At 34.2% G+C, this 22,752-nt stretch overlaps 3 protein-coding genes across 3 annotated transcripts; 2 read left to right on the forward strand and 1 right to left on the reverse strand.

Annotated features, from left to right (window-relative positions):
• The first annotated feature begins 2,193 nt into the window (after positions 1–2,193).
• On the forward strand, positions 2,194–11,424 carry Prosbeta5 (Proteasome beta5 subunit). Its single transcript, XM_088237223.1, has 6 exons — positions 2,194–2,391; positions 2,498–2,596; positions 2,689–2,788; positions 6,360–6,553; positions 8,370–8,508; positions 11,132–11,424. The coding sequence occupies exons 1-6, from the start codon at positions 2,248–2,250 to the stop codon at positions 11,311–11,313; spliced, it is 858 nt and encodes a 285-aa protein (XP_088093349.1). The 5' UTR covers positions 2,194–2,247; the 3' UTR covers positions 11,314–11,424.
• A 404-nt stretch (positions 11,425–11,828) lies between these two features.
• Positions 11,829–18,437, reverse strand: LOC148274365 (uncharacterized). Its single transcript, XM_088237222.1, has 6 exons — positions 18,078–18,437; positions 17,751–17,983; positions 16,404–16,554; positions 15,279–15,428; positions 12,744–12,911; positions 11,829–12,181 (listed from the first exon to the last, which is right to left on the reverse strand). The coding sequence occupies exons 1-6, from the start codon at positions 18,169–18,171 to the stop codon at positions 12,090–12,092; spliced, it is 888 nt and encodes a 295-aa protein (XP_088093348.1). The 5' UTR covers positions 18,172–18,437; the 3' UTR covers positions 11,829–12,089.
• A 1,032-nt stretch (positions 18,438–19,469) lies between these two features.
• LOC148274366 (zinc finger Y-chromosomal protein 1-like) lies at positions 19,470–21,243 on the forward strand. Its single transcript, XM_088237221.1, has one exon. The coding sequence runs from the start codon at positions 19,623–19,625 to the stop codon at positions 21,117–21,119; it is 1,497 nt and encodes a 498-aa protein (XP_088093347.1). The 5' UTR covers positions 19,470–19,622; the 3' UTR covers positions 21,120–21,243.
• Positions 21,244–22,752: the final 1,509 nt, after the last annotated feature.

Here is a 22,752-nt window from a genome sequence, read left to right on the forward strand (position 1 = left end):
ATGTGTGTGCTATATTATGATTAAAAATAAACAAATTTGTATACAATCGAACTTGGTTATAACATTCATCAAGAGGAAACACTCATCGATATTTTAGTTTACGGTTTTCTCCGTACATTTATTCACTAAACTATTGAGGAAAAAATGAAAATACGTTTTCAGGAACAGACTGTCCTTGAAATGTGAGGACTACCATTTGGGTCGGAACCCTTATAATAGTCGAAGAATCTAGAGAAAATACCTTTCTCGAAAGCCATCTACTTTTTATTATTTTACCACAATGAGGAAGTTCGGTGTCTTTGTTTTGTTTTGTTTTTTTATTTATTAATAGAATATTAAACTAAGCCAAATTTTTATTTTTATTATTTTTAAATATCGTATTATCAGCGCTATGATTTTTTAAAGTTTTGTATTTCTGAAATAACTCCGCGAGTTACGTCAGAGGTTGTTCTATGACAGTTCTTCCAATTGGTTCGTTAACGGTGACCAAACCGGATATTCTTCAAAGCTCTCAGAAATTTTACTGTACAATTTAATGCTCTAATTTTTACCGCGCGCAAGAAAACATTTTTCGTATCCAATTTCCCGTAGGGCTGAAGATCCTCATTGTCTCATTGTCTGGTAGCTCAATATTATTTGAAATTTATTTGAGACCCAAACGAGAAACCATAAAAAATGGGGTAAATGATTTATAGTTTAGTTTACTGAGCACTTTGCCGACAAAAAGTTTTTAAATTCAATAAATATTCTATTGCGGCCTATCTTTTTTATGCGGCCTGTCCTGGTGACATCTTTAGTAACACCATTTGCATGAAGCTGTTTTCCAACCTTTATGCAGTTTATAGTGACTGCAGAATTTTACAAAACATTCCTTTCAACATGAACCAGAAATGATGCACAATCTCTCTCAGTATAATACGTTTGTTGTAGGTTGGATTCTTAGGATAGAGCTAAATTTACGATTGGGATGATATTTTCCTCCAAAGTATGTTCAGAATTTAAGTTTTCCAACTTTGAGGGAGAAACTTCCTCTCGAAAATTGTTTTTTTTTTGTTTTTATCATTGGATGTTAGTGGGATTAAATCCTGTCAGCCAAATCATTTTAAAACGGATAATTTGGAATTTAGATTCCATCAGGCGGATCTGGAGGTTTCTCATTTCTATTCATAGTTAGAAGATTAAAATAATATTTACTTAGAATGAAAAGAAAAAAAAAGTTTAAATTAAAGTCTGAATAAATAAGTTATTTGTGAATTTATATTTTTAAAAAAGAAATAAGTTTTAAAAATATGTGTAAAGGATACTGATGCACCAAAAGAAAAGATAATCACTTTTTTTTAAACTCTAAAAACACTTAAAACATTTTTGAAGAAACATCAAAAACTGAAAAGCACATTGACTAACGTCAACCAACTAGTATTCGCGATTATTGTTGCAACTATTTTATTACTTAAACCTGTGAAAAGGCCATAAAAAACGAAGAAGAAGAATTACTTGCATCGATTACATTACATACTTTATTATAAATAATGCAATATTACTTGAGGATGGTGTATTTATAAAAAAGGGTAAGTATATTTTTAGGGAGGTTATTATGTGCTTACTTTCACATATATTTTTTATTATTATTGGCTTTCTATTATGATGAATTCCTTTTTTTTTAAACATACATAATATTTATACATGAACCAGATTGTGGTCCCGTGGTAATGTCACGAACTTGCGGATCAAAAGTCCCAAGTTTCATTTATTGAAAATGCCCCCAAATTTGAAAAAAATGTGCAAGCATAATAATGCAAATATTTATTTATGAATGTAAAGAGTAGCGCTAGAAAACCCTTTTTAAAAAACTCACAAAAAAAACTAAAAACATTGAATCAGAGCCGAATAATATAAAATGTGGGCATGTTTGCTTTTGTTCTCAGTTAATTTTGCAATGACTATATGTTAATATTGATGGCGGCCCCCGTAGTAAGACACTTGCTTCACGCACATAGGGTTCCGAATTCAATTTTTGTCGAGCCTGGTTATTCTGTGGTGTAATTTTTAAACTAAAATATGCTTCTTGGGGTACAAAAATTATAAATGTATGGTAGTCATAGACCATAAAAAAAATAGCTAATATTATGTTTTTTCTTGGTTACGTTGGTACGAAATGGAATCCGCCGCTAGCTTCACAGTGTTGTTCGCTTTGTCGCTTGTCATTATTCTCGGGGAATAGTTTTGCTGTCATTCTCGAACGTTAAAATGGCATTAATCGAGTATTGTGGATTGCAAAGTAAATTAAACCTCAACCCCCTAGACCGGTATAACGATATAAACACAGAAGTTGTTAACCAGACAAGAAATTTCACAGCTAATTGCGATTTGAGCGTGCCGCCTTTCCCTAACGTAAGTTTTAGGTTATGTGCAATTTCAAATCTGCCAATCATGTTTTAAAATTTCTAAACTTTAGGAATGTGTGGCGACGCATTCTTTTAACTTTATTTCATTGCAGCCTGCCGAAAATCTCAGCAGATTTACTAAAGATGACACGGGAAAAGGAATTAAAATGCATTTTGATCATGGTACAACCACCTTAGGTTTCCAATATCAGGTAAAAAATATTGCTGTTTGTTGTGTTTGAACTGTTATTTTTTTTATATTTTACCATAGTCTCATATGTTTTTACATAATTTTAATCCATAGGGTGGCGTAGTATTGGCCGTAGACTCCCGTGCCACTGGTGGTCAATTTATTGGCTCCCAATCCATGAAGAAAATTGTGGAAATCAATGATTTTCTATTGGGTAAGTAATATGTCTATATAATACAAGAGCATTTTAACACGGACTGTCCTCAGGTTAGGTTAGCCTCCATCTAACGCGTCTCAGCCTGTTAGAACAGGAGAAGATGATGAAATTAAATGATTAGCGAATCGGCTAGCCGATTTATATACAGTCGAACTTGGTTATTACGAGGAAGATGGGACCGACTGAATTAGCTCATTATAAGCATTACTCGTTATATCAGAGAAAGGTTGTTGTTAAATCCAATTGCCATTGCATATTGTCACTAAGTAAACAAATAAATATACGTATAGTTCATACAGATAATTAAAAAAATAAAACTATATAGAAAATCATAATGCTTACAATACTACTATCTAAATTTAAAATGCAGATAAATAAACATTCTTATTTTCCACAATATTTGAACTATGAATAAAAATAATTTTTACACACTTCAAGATTTTTTGCGCCACATTCTATTTCACAAATGATTGCCACTTTTTCGAGAATTGAGAGACACTTCTTCTTGTTAGTAGAGTACTATGTTTATAATTCAAGAGCTAATTTTTAACTGATCTGACATCACCCACTCGTATTATTTATTATGCTCTGACCATAAAACATTTTTTTAATTTTTTTTTTTATTAGGGCCTTCTATCAAAACTTGATAACATCGGCCAAAAACAAGTTACATTTATAAACATAAGAAAAACATAAACAGAGAGGAATAACAATATACATACAAACAAAAGACAAGAAAAATATAAGTACAAGAATAATATCCAAACCAATAAAAATTTCAACATTAATTGAAATAGGCACTAACAGAAAAACCCACCAAAACCTGATAGTGCCTATTTAACAGAAAATAGAAACTTACAGTAAAATTAGAAGGAAGATAGAACTTAATAACTAGAAAAATTACAACAAAATAATCAAAATATTAACGAACTTAATCTTATATTGATGATAAATTATAACTATTAAAATTAAAAATTAAACGTCTGAAGTAATAATGAAAAAATATTTTACATAAACCTAAAAATGTAAGATAAATCATAAAACATTTCAATAAAACTGGAAAGCGTTTTAAAAGACCTCGAAATAAGGATGTCATTCATAAATTACAAAATAAGTTGTAAATTGTAATGTGGTGCCGAGCCGGTACATACTGGGTTCACAAAGCTTGGATTTTGTACACGCAATTTCAACCGTGTGTGTGAAATTTTTTCAATGTTGTCGCCCAATACACCAATTAGTTACTTAGACACTAAAATAAACGTCTTCCGACGCCGATGCCCAGCAGCATCGGCCCTAAATTAGCCGCCCATTGAGGTTTTATTACCCAGGTTCTTCTTTTAAAAATTATGTTTATGAACGACTGAAGATTTTTCGCTCAACTGTTGACGATATTTTTGTTCAGTGTGTCCGAGAAGTAGCTCGTTATAAAGGTGAGTAAATGTATGGAGAAAACCATAAACTAAAATGTTGATGAATGTTTCCTCTTGATGAATGTTCTAACCAAGTTCGACTGCGTATAAATTTGTTTATTTTTAATCATAATATGGCACACACACATAGTGCTGTTTCAGATAGTGATATGTTATTTACATTGCAATTTTTTTTTTTGCATTTTTAAATATGTATGCTTCCACTTTCCATTATATTGTATCCCAATTCAACACCGGGCTTTTAGTCTCATGGAGTTTGGGATATGTCAACAACAACAAACCATCACGCCGTTTCTCCGTAGGGGTAGGCAGAGAGGATAGAACGCCATAACACTCTATCTTGGCATACAGACCTCGCTTCCTGTACATTCTTCCAACCTCTTATGTACGCACGCCGATTATTCCTACTTTTGACATGTCCATCTTCAAGTATTTGATGGACTTGATCGTGCCATGTCTTTCTCGGTCTTCCTCGTTTTCTGCATCCATCAACATTTGCATCGTAGATCCTTTTAGCCGTTCTTTCGCTGTCCATTCGCTCTACATGTCCAAACCAACGCAGCACCCCTTTCTTGATTCTGTCAATAATGCATGTCTCAGCCTTACACACTTGACGGATCTCGACATTTGTGCACCTATCATACATCGTTTTACCACACATTCGCCTGAGGGATCGCATTTCGACAGCATTCAACCTACTTTCATCATTATTTTTCCAATTCCATACTTCGCTCCCATACATTAGAGTTGAAACTAGAACTCCAATGTGAACTGCTAGTTTAGCCTCCTGCGATAAACATTTGTTTGCCAAAGTAGATTTTAGTGCACCGTTCACCCTGTTCCCGGCACTTGCCCTCCTTCCAAATGTCACTATTTAATTTAGTATATTGTCGGGTTTCTGGCACAAGTTGGTAACAAACTAGTTGTGAGATAATGCACTTTTAAAGTTAAAAGCTCACCCCAAATCAATAATTGAAGTTAAATCGCAAGTTGAATATTATAATTTTTTCAAATTTTATGAATACAAAAAAAGTAGGTGTGAAGGTTTTCACGGTCACTGTTATCTATGTTTCTTTTTTGGGTGATACTGTGTGTGTTGGATTTGTTCCGACCTTTCAGCTACCATTGCAGGAGCCATCTTCAGGGTAAAGTCAGTTTACCCTGACTACTACTACTACTACTACTACTTTACTTTTACTACTTGATGCCATAACAAAGCTTATTTGATGCCATATGAAGACATCTTATTTTTCGAAAATTTGTAGCTACTAACTACTACTAGAAACTCGACGAATGTACAGTTGTAAGGAATAAAATAACATTTAAATCATAGAAAAAAATACAATTTATGCTTAAATTGTTATTTTTTTCCAAAAACAATGGCTACGCCACAAAAGAATTTAATACACCCAGTCTCCTTAATCTCTTTTAATATCTCATTGAACATTTTAAGTCTTTCATAATACAGTTCAATATGGATTACAGCTACCTAAGCTCTTGACGTCACCGCAAACTATGATGAGTCTACTATTACATATATAATACGAGTATTCTCTCACATCCTCGGGTTTAACCAATGGTTTCCCGAAGATGCGGCTTCTTTTATGATAAAAAGCATCACATTTCTATTGCATTCTTTCTTTTGATTTGTCCACATATGCTTATAAGTGGAGCGTGTGTTCATCATCAGCTGCCAGTAGGATACCCTATCGCTAGCCAGCACTCGCCTCATCCCATGTCCCGTGTCTTTTAGTTCTGCCAAATAAAGCCAAAAGATCATCATCGATGGTCTTCTAGGATGGCAGTAGCCTGTAGGTGTGAAGAAGATGCAACTTGGGTTAAGCCTCTCCTGAGGCATCCACAGCACTTATCCAAGCCATAAGAGACTGATGAGTCCATTCTTCTACTTTTTTTTCTCCATTATGTTGTACTCAACACAGGGTACTTGGACTCATAGAATTGGGGATATGTTTTTTTATTTTCTCTGTAATATGTATCTTTATATGAATGAATAAATAAATAAATAAAAATACTGTTATTTGTGCATGCCACCATCCTCAGTTACAGAAACTCACAAGTATTTAAAGCTATCATCTTTCTCTACTATTTTATACAAAGTATAAATATTTTGATTTTAGGAACTTTGGCCGGAGGTGCAGCAGACTGCGTGTACTGGGACCGAGTTCTGGCCAAGCAGTGTCGGCTGTACGAATTGAGGAACAGGGAACGCATCAGCGTGGCGGCCGCCTCCAAACTCATGGCCAACCTGGTGTACAGCTACAAGGGGATGGGGCTCAGCATGGGCATGATGCTCGCCGGCTGGGATAAGAGAGTAATTCAATTCAATTTGATTATTCAATTAATTTATTTTAAATATAACATATACATTACAAACATATATTTAATATGTACATATTATAAAAAAGAAAAAAATATATACGAAAGAGACTCATGTCAAAGTAGTAGGAGAATCCTGCTCCGGAAAACCCCTTCGGATACATGGAACAGCTGTCTTAGGTCAGGAACATACAAACCAATGCTTATCATAATCTCAGAATTATCGATCATACCGCGCAACAATCGATAAAAATGTGTAGTCAAACACACATTCCTTCTAGTCTCTAAACTTTTGTAGCCAAGCATACCCTGGAGAAACTCGGTCGGGTTGAGCCAAGGATAATACCCGCACTCTCTCATGTAGAGATATCTCAGAAACTTCTTTTGGATTTTCTCTATCATAAAAGAGTTCTTCAGTTCATGCGGCCCCCAAATCATCGAGCCACTCTCGAGTCTACTTCGCACCAAGGAGTTGTAAAGAGTTCTCAGTACGCGGGTATTTTCGAAAACCCTGGCAGTACGCAGAACAAATCCTAACATCTTCAATGCATTACCACTGATTGTCTCTATGTGTTCATGAAATGTCAGAGTGCTCACAAATCTAACGCCCAGATCCTTTTTACTTTTTTTTTCTTGGGTAAGTAAATATTATTATAAATCTTTTTTTTTTTTTTTTTGCACCACAACAGGCCAGGAGGCCTAATTACAGTGGTGAATTACATCACAGAAACCCAGGCTTGAGAAAAATCACATTTTAATTTTTTTGTGTTCTCACCGGGAATCGAACCCGGAACCTTCCGTGTGTGAGTCAAGCGTCTTAACCGCTACACCACGGAGGCCGCCGAAAATCCTTAACATTCAATGTTTGTATCAGATTCTGGTCATTCATTTTGTAGCGAAAAAAAAGAGTATTTTGGGCCCTAGTGAAGGACGTGACCGAACACTTGGAAACATTAAACCTAAGTTTGTTTCGCCTTCCCCATTCAGATATATTAGATATATCCGCTTGAAGAAGACGAAAATCGTCAGAAATTGTCACCTTCAAGAATAGTTTTAAGTCATCCGCAAACAACAGAAAACGCGAGTTCAAAATTACATTTTTAATATTATTAATGAAAATTTAGAACAATGGAACCAGGTTAGAGCCTTGCGGGACACCCGAGAAAGTATGGAAACACTCTGGCGCAAATAGACCGTAGGAGATGTATTGGTTTCTGTTTTGGAGGTAGCTCGCCATTAATTTTAACATACCATCCGAGAAACCAATCTCATACAGCTTAAGACACCAGCAGTCCTGTTTGCTAGGCTAAAAGTCTTTTCTGTGTTTTATGTCAAACTGATGAGAACAATTTATAACATCAGGCTCAAGTTGTCACACACTTCATTATAAAATTACATAAAATGTTGACTCCAACTTCTACCTGCCACACCGCCCTGTCTTTGCATACAGCCCTTACTTCCTCTACATTTGTACGTTCGGTCCTTGTAAATATACGAAAATCCAAGTTCATCAAAGATAATCATTTCGGGCAATCAAACTACAGTGCAAACCACCCTATTGATTAATTTCCTTTTACCCATTGATGATAAGTATCGATATTAATTCATTTATATTACTGCTTCTATTTTTGTGTTTTTTTTCTAACATATATTTTCTTATCACATGCAACAGCAGTTTTCTGTGTAGTGTCACATTTGATCAAAACAAAAGACCACACCCATGAATTGTTATGCCATCATCTTTACGCTCGTAATGTCATTGGATGCATCTAGTTTCCAATTCACTTTATTTTTGTCATGGTTGTTTCCAGGGTCCCAGCCTGTACTACGTGGACTCGGAAGGCACTAGAACTCCCGGCAAATGCTTCTCAGCGGGTTCCGGATCCATCTATGCCCTGGGAGTGTTTGACTCGGGATTCAAATGGGATATGACTGATGAGGAAGCCTTTGGTATTTTTTTTGCTTTCATTTTGTATTAAATATTTCCTCTTAAGAACATATTTATTTATTTGACACTTTATATACATATACAATAAATATACATACAGGGGGGGGCATATTGCCTTAAGGCAATTTCTTCCTACCTACCCAAACCGTTCAGTTTGAGAAAATTATAAATACATGGACATATTGAATCTTACAATTTTATACAAAAATTAAAAGCAAAGATTAACAAAAATAAACATATATATAAAAAAAAAATTAACACTATACTATGAAGAGAGGAGACGGGATGGGAAGGAAAGAAGAAGGATAAAGGAACAATTTAAATATTTAGATAGTGACATTTCAATCTTGACTTAAATGTAAATAAAGAAGGGGGCGTCTAACATTAGTGGGTAGATTATTCCACAATCGAGCGGCTACTACTGTGAAAGAGGAGGCAAGAAAATTAGAGCGATGACAGGGTATTAAAAGGGTTCTCTCGTTATTAGAACAAAGAGATAGTCCGTGTTGCGAAAGAGGTTGGATGAGCTCTCTCAGATAAACAGGTGAAGTGGGATTATTTCAAATATTGTGAAGAAGTGATAGAATTCGAATGTTTCTTCTATGCCTGATACTGAGCCAGTGTAGTTGCGTGCGATACTCGGTTATGTGGTCAAATTTGCGAAGATTAAAGATGTAACGAATACAAATATTCTGCAATCGTTCTAACTTATCAAGCAATTCAGAGTTAGCATCTGGATAACATACATCCGCGTAGTCAAGGAGTGGAAGAAGTAAGCTCTGGACTAATGTTTGCTTAACATTAATTGGCAAGAAATTCTGTAATCTTTTAAGTGAGTGCAAACTGCTATAAAGTTTACGACTAACTTCGTTAACCTGATCGCGCCACCCTAAATGCTTATGAATGATAATACCTAAGTTTTTGACTGAAGTCATGAATGGAATTTCTGTACCATCTATTTTGAAAAGAGGAAGTGTGGAAAAATTCACTTTTGAATACATTTGTTTACTAGAATTGTAATATTAAACTATAATTGTTCTAAAGGTATGCTATGCTAAAAGGTGTTCTGTTAATATATTACTTACGATTTTAATCAACCAAAGATACCGCTGGGGTATCAGAAAAACTATCATTATTTAGGATTAAAATAGCAGTAATTTAAAACTCACAGTTCTAGTCTTGGTCCCTACAGCAAATTTATCACAGTAAAATATTTTCGTAAAAAAAAACAGGTTATGCTGAATTTCAGTATCACCGATGATGCCAAAAATGGCAACAACTGCTACAACTGTACAAAAATGATAATTTTAGTTTATATTTATAATTCTAAACCAATGCACTTTTTATTTTATTTCTGGTTGACCGGCAATTTTTTTTTATTTATCAAATTAATGTCCTAAATGTACGTGAAGAATACATAGCAACAGTTATCATCATCTTTTCCCTATGCGGATAGGGTGGGTGTGGACCCAACAGTGCGAGTGTATTTGTTTATTTTTTCATCACAAGCCGGGAGGCGGTGATGAGGTAAGAGTTTTTTCACAAACCAGAAATAACATAAGAGATATAATATATATTTAAAGAGGATTTTTGCGATTTTAATGATATATTATATGTATTCAAAACAAGTTTTCATTTATAATTTTAGGGTTTAAAAATGAGCACATTCAAAACGGCTCTCCATTGGCATCACGTCATTTTGACGTCATGCATTATGACTGGGCTGCAAATAAGCACTGCGTACAGTTTGGCACCATAATGTCCTTAGTTGTTGTTTGTACCACATGGCGTGAAACGTCTTGTTTAGGATAATTCAAAATATCCATATTTTTTAAACCTTTGTAAAAAATTTATCCAACGTCGCACAAAAAAAATATTAACACTGTTACCCCTGTGCTTTTTTTCTTATTTAAAAATAAATATAATAAAAAAAGTGAAAATACTATTCACTGTGCTGTAAAGCACAGAACAGCAGGCTTGAGAATAACCTTTTGTTTGTGTGAGAACATCGGGAATCGAACCCAGATGCTTCCACGTGTGAGTCAAGTGTCTTCAAGGACACTACAAAACACTCATCCAGACTTCTGGTTTCAATACATACAGGACTGTATTCATCCGCTCTGACTCAGAAAATTAACTCGAAGATGTCGCAAAAGCGATGAAACCATTCACCGGTTATTCAAAATTTGTGAATTCAAGTATCACTCGTCTTTTATTTTTATAATCAATTACAATAAACTTCTGAAGAGAATATTGACTTACAAAATTGAATCTCTTTAAGTGTCTAGGGATAATCTGAAAATTCCTTTCTCGAAAAGGCTATCCGTACCTATTAAAATATTAATTGGTGGGTGCGTTTGCCTACCATTTTAGAGGTCCTGGGTTCAATTTCCGTAAAGGTTAACATGGAATTTTTGTTTTTATAGGTGGTATTCCACTGAATATTTCATCGTCCCTGGATTGTAAGACTTTTAACCTTACCTTCCCTTAATAGATGATCAAGATACACTGCACTTAATCCAACAATGCAGCGTCTTATGGATATGGATTTGGTGATGATGGTGTTAATAAATGCTTGATATGTAATCAAACGAGATTTATGTAAAATGTTGTTTTTTCTCATAGAACTAGGTCGCCGATCAATCTACCACGCGACTCATCGGGACGCCTACTCTGGAGGTATAGTCAGGGTGTACCACATGACCGTCAACGGGTGGAAACGCATCTCCGATGATGACTGCATGGACCTTCATTACAAATACCAAGCTGCCAAGGAGGGGAAGCCCGTTGAAGTAGCAATGGCTTAGTAGAAATGTGTATTGCGATTGAGACACCTGTCTCCTTATTCATAAAATTTAACATGTTGTATGTCGAGGGTGTGAAGTATTTTTAATTTGAAATATATGCCTTTTTTCTAACTATTGTGTTTTATTCATTTTTGGAGCTAACGAGGAACTTCAGTCCTACGGGAAATTGGATACAAAAAATTTTTTTTTACATGCGGTAAAAATTAGAGCATTATATTATACAAAAAGTTTCTTGAAAATGCACAAAAATAAGATTAAAAAATATTTTAGCTGAAACTAACTACTTTGAACCATCTCACTAGTTCATATGAATCAACCAATGGCTCTCTTGAGTTGTGGAAGATTTCCGGTTTGCTTAACATGTCGATGGTCCGTTGGGACCAATCGGCAGAACTGACTGAGAAAAAGCGGAAGATAACTTGAGACATCACACGCGGAGTAATAGTTTCAGATACATAAAACTTTAAAAAATCATAGCGCTGATAATAACGATACATAAAAAGAAAAATAAAATATTTTGGTTTAGTTTAATAGTCCATTAACAAATAAAAAAAGAACCACTGAACTTCAACAACAAAATTTTAATTATGTCATCCACTGCTATATGTCGGCTGCTGGACGATGGCACTGCTCTCTTAGCAAACCATAGCTTTACCGTCAATATACATCAATCATATTGTATATGATTAATAAAGATTTTAACCTTAATATTTTTCATTGTCTAATTATGTACATACAGGTAACAAGTGCACTCGGGAAGCAAATTAAAAAATATGTTAAGATTTTCCTTCTTCTAAACTATCTTCTATTTCCCAACTTGAGACTTCTTTTATATATAAATTTTTGAAGGATCCATGTTTTCCAACACCTGAAAATAAATTTTTAAATTTTATTACCCACAACAAACTGTCATTTTTGCATTCATGCATGTATGTATTATACAGTGTAAGCCCGAATTTAACGCGGCCTCGAATATAACAACCTATATATTTGGAGCTGGAATTAAATGAAACATTCACTAATCTTTAACCCCGAATATAACACAAATGTTTTTTTAGAAAAATATTTTTAGTAAAAAACATCACATTAAATTCGGGCTTATATTTATATAGTTGATGATAATATTTTTAACATCTTTTGTAAAAGTTGTTGGAGTCTTGTTTAGTTTGGTCTGGTAGTTTATTGTATAAATTCAGTCCCTGGTTTATTTATTAGTCTTGACCGTCCTTGTCTCGTTTTAGGATGTTGTATTGTTTTGATATTCTCGTATTGCGTCCATGTTTATTACAATTTGTAGGTTTTATTTATTTGTCTACAATTACATCAGTGACTAATTTATGAATAAATTTTAAAGATTCTAGTTTAAAAGTTCAGCTACTTATTGTTTAGTTTTTTTTAAATAGCATCAAACATAAATAAAACCAAATTACCTTCTTGAAATCTAGCAGAATTAAAATCCATCTCTTTGATTGCTGCTAGTCTTAACTTTTCTACTTCATCCGTATTCTCTGATTCATAAATCTTCTGTTTATCATACAGCAATCCACTGACAGGAAATTTGATTAAGGATCCCGCCAAGTTCAGAGCTTGACCAAGTGCTGTAATAAAAAAATGTTAGTACATATTTAGAGCCTCGCTAATTCAAACTAATAGGAAGTAGGACTAACAAATTGTTTGGTTTATCAAATAATTTTCTGTTAACATAATGGTTTTGATGTGTGTGCTAAAATGTATGTGGGGGCAGAAGATAAGAGTACGAACGTCGCGCGGGGAGCGACAGTCAGACAGAGTGACAGTCTGGTAGTTCACGCGAGAAGGCTAGCACGTGTGTACATGAGTACGCACCTCGGCAAAGCGAGTCGGTTCCAGTCCTGCCACGAGGCATAACTAATAACTTCGTTCGCTTTCCTAACTATTGTAATTGAAAGTAAATAAACTAACATCATATTTAAAAAGTGTTTTGATATAACCCTTGGTCTACTCTTAGCGTAAGAGCCCAAATGAATAATTTATTTTTAAGTAAGTATTGTTTTGATATTAAAAAAAAAAAAAAACTTTTGTAACAATTTTATTTCTACATGAAAGACCGCAGTTTTATTTGCTTTTCCACTTAATTACCACCAATATTAAGACACTTGTCATATTGAACAACAAGCTTTTATATTCCATCGTGATATAAGTTTGCCGCCTGATTTGACAGCCACTGAAATACGGGTGTTTTAGGCAATCGTCTGGGATTTTATTGTCACCACGAGGCAAAAAATCGACAAGCAACACCCTCTTCCTGTCCCAAAACACGGTACACATGATTTTTCGGGCTGAAATTGTCTGCTTAAACTTCACTTTCTTGGGTGATGTTGAATGCCGCCATTCCATGGATTGTTGTTTTGTTTCTGGTGTAACGTAGGCCATTCATGTTTCATCTTCTGTGTCGATTTGGCGTCCCCTGCAGCATTATAATGCTCAAGAAAAGTCGAGGCACTGCCTAAACATTTAGTTTTGTGCGCCTCCGTCAACATTTTTTGTACCCGTCGTGAGCAAAATTAAAAATAGTTAAATCGTTCGGTAACAATTTCATACAGAACACTTCTTGAAACTGCTCTGTTAATGAAGAAATCGTCGAGCGTCTGTTCTCATTTTCGTTGACTTTCTCCAACAAAGTGTCAGTGATCACTGAGGGTCGCCCACTTCGTTCCTCGTCATGAACATTCGCTCGGTCATCTTTGAAAGCTCTAACCCATTTGCGTATCATTTCATTACTCATAATGTTTTGTCTATACACATCACAAATTTGGTGAATGCCAACTGCTTTCACGCCTTTAGCACCAAGAAAACGTATAACTGCGCGTATTTCACAGTCGGCGGGATTCTCTATCATAAACACGACCGATGCACAATGGCGTCTATGGCTTGCCAACAGATGTAAATACACTGCGGGCATGCGCGGGACACCGACCGCAGCGCTGCCACCGCGAAATTCCTTAAAAACTTACTTACTACTTACTTAAAAACTCACCTCGTATTACTAGTAGAATAAAAAGTGTAAACACTGTTATTTATATGTACACAGGCAGTCTGAAAAGGCTCAAGCCTAAAACATGAAGACTTGTCAAAAATATTCTGGTTAGCACCAGGCGATATTTCACCTTGAGAATCTTAGTGGCAAAACTCTAAAAAAGTTAGACTACCAAACGGCACAAATATGATTTCTTTTTTGCGTACATAAGTGGGTAAAGTATATTAAATGAAGGAAATGCCTGTTGATTAAGTTTAAAGTTTATTAAAACTTTAAAACGCTATTTTATCCATATTTTTCGGACTTACATCACTATAATTCTCAACAGGCAATATAATTTTGCAAGATAAGATAGATACTTTTGAAAATTTCAGCCATGTTGGACGCATAAGTTTTTTGCTTAGTTGTTATCTAACAGTTGCTTATGTCAGTCAATGTTAGTTTCTGTAATAATGGAAAAAATCAAATATCAAGCTGTCATTAAATTCTTACACAAATTAAAAGAAAAATTTATGCCATTCTGTACTATCATTTATCCGCAGTGAAATATTAGGCAGCTGAATTTAAACTCGTATCTGTAGTAATATTTATTGACAGTTTAGTAACTTAACCAATGTAATCGCAAATATAAACTATGTTTTAATATAATTTCCAAAAAAATAAATGTCGTCATGATCGTAGAACAATGACGGATGTGCGAAAAATGTGACTTTAACATTATTTCATATTTGATCTTAAAAAGGTTTTATAAAGGCTTTATATTCCAGTTTAAAAAAATATATACATAACTAACCCAAGTATCAAAGGATATACTTTTGTACTTATGGAGTTGTGAGATAGTGTCCAAAATTATTTGAAGTCGCTCTCATGTAAAGTTGAAGAAAATCGCATGCGTCATTGTTCTACGATCATGGCGATATATATTTGAGATAATACATTAATTACATACATGTTCCGGTGGAGACACTCCTTGCCGCTAGACCCCACTCGTGTGCTTGGGCTCCTGTGATCAACCTCCCAGTTATAGTTAAGTCGAGGGCCCTCGATGCTCCAATTAAATAAGACAATCTTTTCCCTCCGCCCAAAATCATTGGCGCACCTGAAATTTTCAACTGTCAGGATCAAAGTTTATTTTAAATCACAATAAAAAATTCATCATCGTGATCATTACCCTTACCGCACGAAGTTGTGGATACAGCACTGAATGCAGTGTATATTGGTCATTGTTACACAAACATAGGGCGATCAATCTTAAGCTTCCGATGCCAGACCAGGGCCAGTGAAATATTGCAATTTAAGCAACCTTTCATTTTAATTTGTTGCAACAGAAAAGAGAAAACATTTTTGAGAAAGGAATGTGGAAGTCTAGGCATTTACGGGGCTTACGACCCATCATCCGCTGGTTTAAGTTGCCACTTTACACAATATAACATTCACAATTCTGCAAATGTTTAAACATTCATATATTATTTCATTCTTCCAATTTTTGTGAAGTACAAACATTTAGTCATACCCTGAACATTGTTCATTAACCTTTAATTTACTTTTTTACAATTTACATAACAAAATATTTAATCTTATTTCATGGATATATAATTGAAAAAGTCAATAAAATTAGGAATAACACATAAGAACTAGAGATGAGCATTTCGTTTTTTTTAAATAAAAGTAGCAATAACAGTTAACGTTTCACAAATTAAGCTGTTTCATGAAGACATTTAGAATATGACAGTTTAGTGCAATAAATAATAATAAAATAAATATCAACAACTCTATAAGAGCTGCAGATGGTTGACTTTTGGATCCCCTCAAGGTAGACAACAACAAAGGATGGAGAACTTATGTAAGGATTTTTTAATTAAAATTATTTATTGACAATTCTTGATGGAATTCCATTGTAATTTAAATTATCCTTACACTGTATAATATTCACCAGTCTGAAGATGCCCATTAGAGGGTGAAATCGCTAATTGGTCAAAATAAATAAGTGGAAGTGTACCAAGTATTTTTAAAATTAATAACTTATATGTAAATATAAGTTATTACATCATTATGTAAGGATGTTTTTTCTTACCAAATCGTCTTCCCAAAAAGCCCAAGGAAGCCGTGTCTTCTATAACCCTGAGATCACACGCTAGAGCCAACTCCAAACCCTCTGCTACAGTATAACCACAAACAGATGCAACAATTGGCTTTTTACATAAAGATTTTGCTTCAAGATGACCCTGTAATAATAAAAAAAAATTGCTTGGTCAGGCTTGTCAGCAGGTGGGGAAGAGGGGATATGGCAGGAGGTTATGAAAAATACACCATAACACCCAGACCAATTGAGAAAAAAATCTTTCTTGCAACTGGTGGGAATCGAACCCGCGACGTCAGTTTCACAGTTAGCCGTCTAACGGCGCCTGTCTATGAATAATGATGTTTAGTCTATAGATTAATACACAATGAAAGGTATTCATTAATTTTACCACTGACATATTTAGCTATTCAGCTTTACAGACTCGCTCGAGAAGTAATCAAGATAAATCACTGAAACCATTATATGACAGGTCATAAGCCCTGTAAAGCCTAGACTTTGATATTTCCTTTTCAGAATAGATTTTCCACCTCTGTTGAAATATCTATCATTCGTAATTTTCTTCAGAATGAGGAAGTTCAGTGATTTTTTTATTTGTTAATAGACTATTAAACTGTGTAAGTCAAAAATATGTATCTTTTTATCACCGCTATAATTTTCAAAGTTTTGTACTTCTGAAATTAATCTTTCTTAAACTTGAATTTAAAAGTTCTTTTCTGCTTCTGCTCGGTCAGTTCTACCAATTGGTCCGCCGACGGTAAGTAAACCGGAAATCTTTCACAACTCTCTTATCATTGGTTGATTTATATAAACTAGTGACGTCGTTCAAAGTAGTTCATTTTTAGAAAAATATATATTATTTTTTTCATACAATTTAATGCTCTAATTTTTACCGTGCGCAAGAAAACATTTTTGTATCCTATTTCCCATAAGGCTGAAATTCCTCATTGCCTTTCAAGAGTATCCTAGAGGCTTAGGATAGTTTAGACGAGTTATTTAGAGTGTTTGGGATTTAGGATAAACGGAAATTATTGAACAACATAAAAAGTATTGCTTATCTGACATTAAAAATTACACCGAGAGAAAGGGAATTTCACAGAAAATCATATTCTGTAAAAAATAATTTCGAAAAATTTATGTTTAGACGAATTGAATAGACGTTATTTACGATCATTTTCCATTTTTAGGTTTTTTACCTAAGAGTACAAATCATTCGTCCAGGATTCTGGTTCTATTTCACGCGCAGAATTGTATGTTTTATCTTTCCGGATACATAAAAAAAACTGCTAAAAAAAAAACTAAAAAACCCTAAACATATCACAAATTTTATAATGTTCTTACAACAACTTCTAGAATTGGTCCGTATCCTTTTTCTGCGATCTCATCCATATCAAGTCCTGATGAGAAGTTCCCCCCCTCTCCGTGTAGCACAGCCACTTTGAACTGATCATCTTCATCGAATTTCTTAAGCTCTTCCAGCAACCGCCTGAATGTTTCAACGTCCAAACAATTCCGTTTAGATGGTTTATTTATACAAATAACTTTAACATCCTTAAAATCTTCAGTTACGATACCTGAAACATAAAAATAAACCATAAATAGAAACATTAACAATAGTTTTTGCGTCAACTTGATTATTATTTGGTACATAACCTATAAAAAACTAACTTTCATTATTTGAATGCGGAAAACTACAAGAAAAGTATCTTTTAAAACTATTTCTATATATTAACACTTGTTTCATTCTACTAAATGGCTCCATTTCAGATATTTTTATTTTTCATAGCAGTTTGAAGTTAACCTCTAAATTTCGATTGGAAATTTGACGTTTTTAAACGTCAAATTTGTCAAAATAATAGTATTACTATTCTTAAATATTGAGCATATTTTTTTAAAATATATGCGATGGTAATAATGTACAATAAGGTGTCGAAATGGAACAATAAAATAACTGCTTCAAAATAAATTAATTAGATAGGTATTCATTTGCATGTAGACAAGTTTACAAATCATTCTCCTTCTCTGAGTGGATTTATAGCATTATGGATGGGTTAATAAAAGCACGAATTTTTTAATAAATTTGTCCTGGGTTTCCGGTAGGTACCAATTAATGAACATCGTCACCGCAGAAAGGGAGGCGATATTATTTACTGAGACATGCATATTTTATTATCATTTATTATACTACGGATACCGCCCGAAAGCCATTATCACGTTTGCTTACCTTCCAAATCGTTAGTTTCTCCTCATTCTGGATTTCCACGACAAAACGATCGTAATATTTTGTTATTATTAATGTATAACTTGTGTAGCGCCATTTTCGTAAAATAATACATAAACACATCTTTATACTATCAGACCAAATGTAACAAAAAACCTTTTGGTTTTCCATAGCGATTCTGAAAAAGTTTGAGACATCTTGCATATGAACATTGGCCACTGTTAATGGTTAATGGTTCTCATTTGTTCAGACCCATATATCCGGGACTCTGCCATGTGCGAATATCAGATTTTAATTATTTTTTTATGTCAATGGCATTATAGGATCAGCTTTTAAAACAATCAGAGCTGGCAATTCAGCAGTAGAGTTAGATAGAAATTGAAGTTTAAAACTGTAAGAGTAAAACTACTTTAAATTTTTTTTAAAAAAAAACTTACTTTTGTTGTGTTTTACCGACACTTATACTATTTACTCATAAACTTCCAGCGCAGAGCTGTGGGCAATACAGAGATAAGAGAGGAGTAGAATGAAGGCATAATAGTTGCAGAAACGTTTGTATAAGAAAAGTAATTATTTTTAAAACTAGTTTGTTACGTTTATTTCTTATTACTTTTGTCCCAGCTTACCCTATTCAAAATTTTATGGAAATATCTAGTTTTAAAGTTTTCAATATTTATATTTAACTTTTTTATTTGTATATCATAGTACAAACACATGCGTAAATACTTAAATAAATCTAAAAGTCGTCACCCAAGTTGGGCGGTGAAAAAGTCAACAAAAATAAAAGAAGAAGACGAACTAAACCATCAGCAATACCAACATATGAATATATCAGACTTTTGACTTTTGATATTATTTGACATCGCTTGACATAATACAGAGCAAACGTCAAAATTGCGTCAAATAATGGTAAAATTTGACACATTATTTAACAAAATTCAGCCTTTCAATCTGCTTAGATATTGAAAATATTATTAATATTTTGATTCACGATGGATAAAATAAACTCCACTTGCCGAGTGTGCCTAACAGAAGACAAATCCGGTACATCTGTTTTTGAATCCCAAGATTCCATGAAATATAGTGAACTGATCAAGGAATACACCAGGATAGAGATAATACAGCACGAAAACCTTCCGAGTATTATTTGTGATGACTGCACAGCCGAATTAATGGTCGTTATTCAGTTTAATGACAAATGCCGACTGTCTAACGACAAGCTCCAGGAAATCCTCGATTTAAATTCGACTTTATTCAAGACAGAATCGAGCAATGATGATGTGAAAGAAGATTTACCTATCCGCTTTTTGATAAAGGACGACCAGATCAAATCGGAATTGGAAGACTTCGATACTTACGATGATCATCTCGATTATGACGAGGACTTAAAGGACGTTGTTCTATTGAAGAAAGAATATTCTAGATCTAAAAAATCAAAACTGCTGAAATCAAAGTTTAAAAAAGTGTCCGCTAAAAAAGGTAAGTACAAAGTATTTAAAGAAAAAGAGGTGTTTAAATGTGAGGAATGTGACTTATCTATTCCCAGTAGATCTGCTTTACTGATCCACAATAGAAAGCATACTGGGGAGCGACCGTACCAGTGCCCGACTTGTCAGAAATGCTTCGCTCTTCGCGGAACATTAAAAGAACACATCAGTAGATTGCACACGGAGAACCGGCACGAAAGACAATATGTTTGCGATGTCTGCGGAAAACCGAGTGTCAAAAAAGCCGATCTTGTCGTCCACATGCGAATACACACGAAAGAAAAACCTTACAAATGTCCACACTGCCCTCAGAGCTTTGCGCAGACAGGGACGCTCGCTTCTCACGTCAGAGTTCACACAGGCGAAAAGCCATTTGCTTGCCACGCGTGTGGGAAGCGTTTCATAGCGCATTCCGCTCTTAGCAGGCACATGATCGTTCACTCGGATGAAAAGAAATTCAGGTGCCACATCTGCGATAAGCCACTCAAATCCAGCTACGCCCTCAAGCAACATGTGGTGTTCATGCACACATCGGAAAAACCGCACATCTGCGATAAATGCGGGGCGGCGTTCAACTGCCTTCCAAATCTCCGATCCCACATGAAAGCCAAACACTCTGAAAGATCCGGATACTGCGAGCAATGCAAAAGGCCCTTCCCCAACTTATTCGAACACATGCGTACACACAATGGAGATAAACCCTTCGAATGCGATATCTGTAAAAAGAAGTTTGCCATTCAGCGAAGTCTCACCGCCCACTTGATCAAGCATCGCAATTCCAACAAATTCGCATGTCCTCATGATTCGTGCACGATCGCATTCTCCCAACAGTTCAGATTGGACTATCACATTCTCAAAATCCACAACAAACGGCACACTCACGTTTGCGAGATTTGTTCTAGAGGATTTTTCCGTTCGTCAGATCTTGTCAAACATCGAAAGGCTAACTGCTGCAAAAGATATAAAAAAGAGATTGCATCCATCGATTTGAATTTGGAATAATAAATTAGCCTAATCCTGTCATTAATAAGGTTATTACTAATTTACAAGCATTTGTAATGCATATAATTCATTTTGTTGTGATAGATAAACTAAATCTTAATATATGGATAAACTTTTCTGAGGACTTGGTTTTTTATGACACCCTAGTTTTATAAATAATTCATCAAGAACCCCGCAAATTAAATAAATAAATACTCCATCTATCAGACAATTAATAAGCAAAAAAAAACTAATCATTAAAAAAATGTTAAATCCTTAAGATTTTTATTGATCATAATAGCATTTGCCATTCTACCAAATGAATATAAATATATATCACTTATTTGTTTATAAATTTGTATAAACCACTTAATTATTATTTTTTTTTTTTTAATTACACTTCGACCGGTTTCGAGGTTACTACCTCATCGTCAAGAATTTAACTGGTAGTACTGGTAGGTAGTAACCTCGAAACCGGTCGAAGTGTAATTAAAAAAATTAAGTGGTTTCTACAAATTTATAAACAAATAAGTGCAAAATGTCATACCACAAAGTGAAAAACGTTTTTGATAACAATAATATAATTATATATTTTTTATTTGGATTTGAAAATGAAAAACATGGAACATAGGACTACATTATCTTCGATATAAAGGTTAAGGGTTAAGTTCGCCGGAAGAGCGGATGCAGCGTGGTAACATGATTGAAACGTTAAATTTTTTAACTGAGCAATATAATGTAGCTAAGTTGAAATCAATGTTCATTATGAATGAAAACCGCCATCTCAGAGGTCATTCATTGAAATTAAACACTATCTCCTTCTCATCCAACCCCAGGAAGAACTTCCTGGCAAACCGAGTTGTGAAGAAATGGAAGGGCCTTTCTGAGAAAGTGATTGGTTCAGTTAATGTATTCAAAAATCGCCTAGACGCATGTTTAATAACCATGTACACTTTATATACTGTAGAATTTTACTGAAGTCGATCAAAGATTTTGAAAATAGGCATAACTTCTTTTATTTCGAATCAATTCCAAAACGATGCAGGTAAGACAGGTGTTGTATAAAACCATTAGGATTATGTCGGATTAATACCAAAAAAAGATTTTTATATAAATCTGAACGACAATTGGTAAAGATATGTCAAATTTTGTGAGATACAAAACCGTTGAATTCATGAACATCGTACAACAGGGTTTTTGATGTATACACCACAATTTACATCCGATATCTATGGGTGTCAGCTCATTCGATGTGGCTTAGAATTCTGAAAAGTAGTATGTACATATACACCAAAACTACTCATTTATGAATAGTTTAGTCGGCATCAGTTTGATGCCTGTATGCGGTTTCTGGACTATTCTAATTCTATGGGTGACACATCAGTCACTTTCAACCTTTGATTTTATCTCATTATATATTGTGTCTAAAAATAATGTAATGATATCACACAAGAAATAAGCCAGTTAAGTATTTTAATATTATTTATTGATTTTAAAGGCACATTAGAATTAAAAATAAGTTAGTTTTCTTTATACAGTTAATTATTTATTTATTGTCAATACTAGTCATGGCTCAAAAAATATGATTTGTCATATTAGAAGAAAACATAGAGGATGTAATTTATTTTTGTGTTGTTCATGAAAGCAAATTTTT

Source organism: Micrasema longulum, unplaced genomic scaffold, assembly GCF_059751315.1.
Source record: "Micrasema longulum isolate JH-2025_06_02 unplaced genomic scaffold, ASM5975131v1 h1tg001670l, whole genome shotgun sequence".
NCBI classification, from domain to species: domain Eukaryota; kingdom Metazoa; phylum Arthropoda; class Insecta; order Trichoptera; family Brachycentridae; genus Micrasema; species Micrasema longulum.

Excerpts from the sequence above, each read along its gene's own strand:
- Prosbeta5 (XM_088237223.1), top strand. The coding sequence starts at position 2,248 with ATGGCATTAATCGAGTATTGTGGATTGCAAAGTAAATTAAACCTCAAC. Across the intron at positions 6,554-8,369 it reads TCGCCGGCTGGGATAAGAGA|GGTCCCAGCCTGTACTACGT; the intron begins GTAATTCAATTC and ends GGTTGTTTCCAG. Across the intron at positions 8,509-11,131 it reads GACTGATGAGGAAGCCTTTG|AACTAGGTCGCCGATCAATC; the intron begins GTATTTTTTTTG and ends TTTTTCTCATAG.
- LOC148274365 (XM_088237222.1), bottom strand. The coding sequence starts at position 18,171 with ATGGAGCCATTTAGTAGAATGAAACAAGTGTTAATATATAGAAATAGT. Across the intron at positions 16,555-17,750 it reads GACCAATTCTAGAAGTTGTT|GGTCATCTTGAAGCAAAATC; the intron begins GTAAGAACATTA and ends TTATTATTACAG. Across the intron at positions 15,429-16,403 it reads CTTTTTGGGAAGACGATTTG|GTGCGCCAATGATTTTGGGC; the intron begins GTAAGAAAAAAC and ends TGAAAATTTCAG.
- LOC148274366 (XM_088237221.1), top strand. The coding sequence starts at position 19,623 with ATGGATAAAATAAACTCCACTTGCCGAGTGTGCCTAACAGAAGACAAA.